Here is a 5,487-nt window from a genome sequence, read left to right on the forward strand (position 1 = left end):
AGACGATTTTTTAAAGCGCTCTACGCAAAAGAAAAAGAAAAAGAAGGAAAGAAGAAACACATTTCCATTAAAGAGCCATCGCCATCATTCGGTCTAAATGCAAATTATGTATATCGAGTTTTCAATAAATCCATTAGCATAAAATCGCATTATCTTCGCGCGAGTCTAACATTTTTATTTGCGATTCCGCACACGTAAATCCCGGGGACAAAGTGAATTTAGCCTGTCTCCTATTATTTTCCGCGAAATGGAAGGAGCTTTTGTTTTTATTTTCTTCTTCTCTTTTATATAAAAAAAAAAAAAAAAGAAAAACGATCCTCGTGGCGATCATACTTTAAGTGTACGTAGGTACGTATATCGATACCAACCTCGAAGTTCACCACTTCGTGGCAACGCGAACGATTTTTCTCTTTTCTTTTCTTTTTCTCCTTTTTTTCTTTCTCTCTCTCTTTTTTTCTTTTTTTGCTCGTCGAGCTCTTCGAGCGGCGGTCGGACACGATCGTTGATTTGCATCGAATCGCAATCCCCGCCGAAGGAGAACGAAATGAATTCGAGAGGGAATAAAAAGGGAAATGTTTCGATCGTAAATACGATCGTGGAGCAATATTGAAACTTGAAAGTAAATCGGTGTAGACGAAAGAAACATGACGTTTTAAGACTCACTTTGTTTTCTTTCCTTTTCTTTTTTTACAATATTGGACGTCGAATAAATGGAAATGCGAATGAAAATATTATAACTGTAACTGTAACACTGCGTATTAAAAATGAAGAGGATCTTTTTGAAAAAAAAAAAATATATATATATATACATATATAATACACGAAATAATAATATCCCTTCGGATTAAAGGAAATTAAAAAAAAAAAAAAGAAATAAGAGGAACAAGATAGAAGATGAGAGAGAATGAAACGCAATTGATTCCGTATAAACGGCTCCTCATCGCCTGGAAACAGTTATCGCGTCGATAGCTCGCCACTCACTGCGATCAATCACTGTGTACGACTTAATGGACCGTTAAAAATGCACGGGAGTGCATTAGCGAAGTATGCGGCATATAACAGGAGGTCTCCGGTGAAGAGCGATCGATATCTCGAGGGACATCGTGTCCTACGAATGTCTGGCTAAATTACGATCGAAATTAGTCCCGTCTGATTTCTCCTTTCTCATCCTTCGAATGAAAATATGTATCGAGAATTGTACCAAAATTTTTGCAAATTTTTTATCATTATCGACATCGTGCATGCAAAATATTTCTAAAATTTGTGAACAATTTTTCTCCTTTCTTTTTTTTTTTTTTAATTCAAATTCAATGCCAGCGATATTGGATCTCTTCCCTTCTTTTCCAGAAAATTCAACCGAGCGATGCACGTATCCATCTTGGGTTGTGGACAATAAATTATGGTTAGCCCTGGATCCGGTAGCATCTCGCCTCCTGGCATCGCCTTACAATCTAACGATTCTCAATCGACAGGAGACCCGTCTCGTGTGTCACTCTGTGGTCCCTATTAATGATCGTCATTATCATCCGGATAGGGAGAACCAGGTGCAGTACGTTGCGAAAGCTACCCTCGATTGGTGAGTGTTCCAAATTTTCCTTGTTTCGTTACTTTACTCCTGCTCGAAAATTAAAAGAAATTTTTTCCATTAAATTAAAACGTATTAAAAACTGTCCAACGAAGTACAAAATTTAAATAAATTATCCACGATTCAAAATCCAATTATCATTGAATCTATAATTAATCAGAATCCAGTCTCTGAAATAATTCGTAAATGTAGAATCAACCTTACGATTTATCACAGCTCGCGTGTTTAATAATCACGTAATTTGTAATCAAGTTTCGAATCAAACGTGTGAATCGATGAAAAAAAATAATAATAATCGAATAGAAATATCGAGGAGGATCCGATGGGTAAAGTATCGCTATCTTTGTCCCCGCTCGTATGCGACAAACAAACAAAGGGTAACGAACGCGTAGAGGCATCACTGTCTGCTGACAGATTTGGCGTGCAATTATAACGTATACGTCGCGATAATCCTTTCATCGCATACCGAAGACACTCGTGCGCGCATAAATAAACAGCTCGGGTCGGATTAAACAAAGATCCTCTGGTTCGGTTGCTGCACGCGGCGTAATGTCAATATATATGTGTATATATGTATATATACGGAGCACTCAGCCGCTCTCTTCTCGTTGAAGCACTCGTGGAGTCGAGCTCGAGTCACGTAACGTATCGCTTTTAATCATCCGCGCCTTCTTATCTAGCTCGTGTTACTCTGTCACCACTCGAATCTAACAACAGTTTTCAACGCGATGGAAAATTATTACAATTTCTTCTCTCTCTCTCTCTCTTTTCTCTGTTTTTCAACCCTTTGCACTCCAGGCCTCGTGCGTTCGATGGAATTTCTTATAGCGAATTTGTAAGCGATTTCACAAATTAACGCATAAAACTTTTATATTTTAATATTTTTAATGTATCTTTATATATAAAGAAACAAAATTTATCGAATATTAGAATTTATATTATTGTGTGATATTTTATGAAGCAATTACCAAGATGCATCCTCGGTTTGTCAGGGCAAGTAGAGCAATAATACTTTTTCTTCTAACTTTTTTATAGCATAATTATTTGTTTTGGACATTATTTCATTAATAAGTTCATTGGTAAAAAATAGTTTAAAAAAATATAATGATACATTTATGTTCGAAGATATATTCTTCGCGATATATTTTCCGATTCTATGCGTGTTATCCATTTAGAATTTTCCGTTTCTTCTGCGATATCTTCGCTTCAATTATTGTTTTCACATTCACTATCTATTATTCTTATTTTTCGCCTTCTTATATCTCTTATTTCATCTCTATGTTCATCATTCCTTTCTCTATCGTTAATTTCTTTATGAATAGAAGTAATTTTGTCGTTCAATAACGAAAAATCAAACTCATCTTCGCTTCAACTAATTTCATTACCGTATTCCATGCTTACAAATCTCAAAAACTTTGAAAATAAACTTTGAAAATAATATTTCTATTGCCGAAGATATCGTTCGATCATAGTCTAATTTGAGATAAAAAATCTAGCCATTCAACAATATATTATTCTACACCTCATAAGATTATACATAAAGAGCTTAGGAATCTATTTATAAATATTCTTAAAAAATCGAATATAAATAAATATTGTCGCCACATCAATTAACTCAATTAATTTAACTGGTGATGAAGAATCAAAGGGTTAACGATCTTCGTTCGTCTTGAAGACAACAGATACAAATAATTTCACGAAAATTAATAAACCGATCATGAAGAATAGAAGCATTACGTATATGCTTTAAATTAATCGCGAAGAATAATGTAGAATGGAGAATGAATGGCTATTGACGAGGCAAAGAAAAAAGAAAAACCCGCGTGTTTGTTCTCGCAAGTGGGTCAGGGTAGGTGGTTACGTGTTGAGCGAGTGGAATCGTGTATGGTCGGACGTAGGGGTCCGTTCGAGAATTAGTCTTCTTCCACTTCTCTTCTTTTTTCCCTTTCGAACGTCGAAAGACTTAATGGTGGAAATTCCTCCTCGAGCAGCTGGAGATTATCTGTCTTGAGAAACTACCCACTGTGGGAAACAGCTCTGTTAGCGGATTGAAATCAATTCTCGTTAATCGCAAGGGAAAATGAAATTTCTCTTGTACGAGCTATACGTGTATAATCTTCTCTGTCGCGAATGAAAATGAGATATCTACGAAATTTATCGAAATTTTTCGATAAGAAACGAAACTAATCCTAAAATATCCTTTTATCAAATTTTCAATATATATATATATGCAATATTTCAATTCTCCCCATCACCTAACCCCCGTCATCCGTCACGAAAATATAACTTTACAAGATCCATGCATTGAATACGAAACAATGCCCTTTTCAGAAAGTCTTCCACCTCTGTTCTCCAATGTATATAGTTCGCCAAGTTTTACGCGAGATGGCGCATAATCGCGAGTATATTAAAGCGCGAGGAGATTAGGCTGAGAGATCCTGCGAGATTGGAGGGTGGAAATCTGGTGTCTGGTGGATCTTCTGTAACGGTGGCTGACAATGGGATGGGGCCGTTCAAACGAGATATATATGTATATATATATATCGTGCCTTCCTTTGTTTCGATCTTATTAAAGGGAGGAAAAGATCGAAAACGAAGAATCCCCAACAATGAATGGACAACGAATTGTGTGCACTGTTGCAAGCGATGCAAAATTGAATTTAGATCGCCTATTACCGATCGAGCGCGAGGGGATCGATGAAGGGTAATGATTAGGCCGTGACTCGATTCTCGTCCTCGATAAATCGAGGAGTTTCGTGGAAGGGAACAAAAAAAAAAAAAAAGAAGAACGGGTGTTGATGTGAAAAATTGAGTTTGGTCAGGGGTCACGAGGGCTCTGAACGCTTCGACAAAGGGCAATTTGTTTTTTTTTTTTTTTTTTTTTTTGAGATGCAGTTCCACGCAGGAATTTTATTTTCGCCGAAGACGGAAATCGCGAATGAAAAATATTAAAATCTTTATTTGCGGGTGATTCTTTGATTCGAATCTTTGAAAGAAGGGGAAAAAAAGAAAAGAAGAAAAGGTAAAGTTCGTTGGAACATGTAATACGTTTTGTTCTTTCGTTTAAAGTTAATCTTTTTTATACAAATTCAAAACACAAATTGAAACGAATTTTTTCGTGATTTCGAATTTTCTCGCGTTTATTTTAAATAAAATTTGTTCTAGTTGTTCTCTGGATGAGATACCCCGTTTTGACGCATACATTTGAAAATCATTTGTGAACGATATAAATTGATACGAAATTTCATTGGTTTCGCGTTTATATATATATATTGGTTTGTTCAATATGCGGTCAGAGGAAAAAAATTGAAATTCTCCTCAGATTAAAAAAAAAAAATAATAATTTCGATTCGATGTGTGCCCCTAGATTCACTCTTTCCGCCAAGCAGAGGTACGCGATTTCTATTCGCAATTCTATTACAATCGTACAATTTTCGAAAGAGAAGACGTGAAAATTATTGTAATACAAAATTATTGAAACGTGATATCGAGTAATATATCGAAAGATTAATTGTTTGATACGAAAAGTGTTTCGAACGAATAGCCTATACTAGACTAGGGGACATGGTACAATTAAAGCCTGACTGTGAACGATAATATCGCGATTACGATTCTCAATAGGATATTCACTTAATGAAACGAAGACAAATACTGACAGGACGAAAGTTGATAATTCCGCGCCCTTTTAATATCAATAATGATTTATTCATACCGTAAATCGTTACTCATTATACAACACAATTAATTCGACTGTAACGCGCATAATTAATTCCCCCCTCCCCCTCTGTGAACGATTTTACGTAATGCAAACATCATTATTTCAATTAATCGAACGCAGAATTAATTAAACGTCGAACGAATGTACCGAAAGAAAAAAAAAAAAAAAAAAAAAAAAAAAAAAA

The 5,487-nt window shown here is 35.5% G+C and overlaps 1 protein-coding gene across 1 annotated transcript in view; it reads left to right on the plus strand.

Moving 5' to 3' along the window:
* LOC102677831 overlaps positions 1-5,487 on the plus strand; it is a 352,155-nt gene that overhangs the window by 313,438 nt on the left and 33,230 nt on the right. Inside the window, exon 10 of the mRNA XM_006610354.2 lies at positions 1,348-1,576. Within this exon, the coding sequence (XP_006610417.1) occupies positions 1,348-1,576 (229 nt within the window). The remainder of the gene's footprint in view (positions 1-1,347; positions 1,577-5,487) is intronic.

The sequence above is a fragment of the Apis dorsata genome, unplaced genomic scaffold (assembly GCF_000469605.1).
Source record: "Apis dorsata unplaced genomic scaffold, Apis dorsata 1.3 scaffold_73, whole genome shotgun sequence".
Lineage (NCBI taxonomy): Eukaryota > Metazoa > Arthropoda > Insecta > Hymenoptera > Apidae > Apis > Apis dorsata.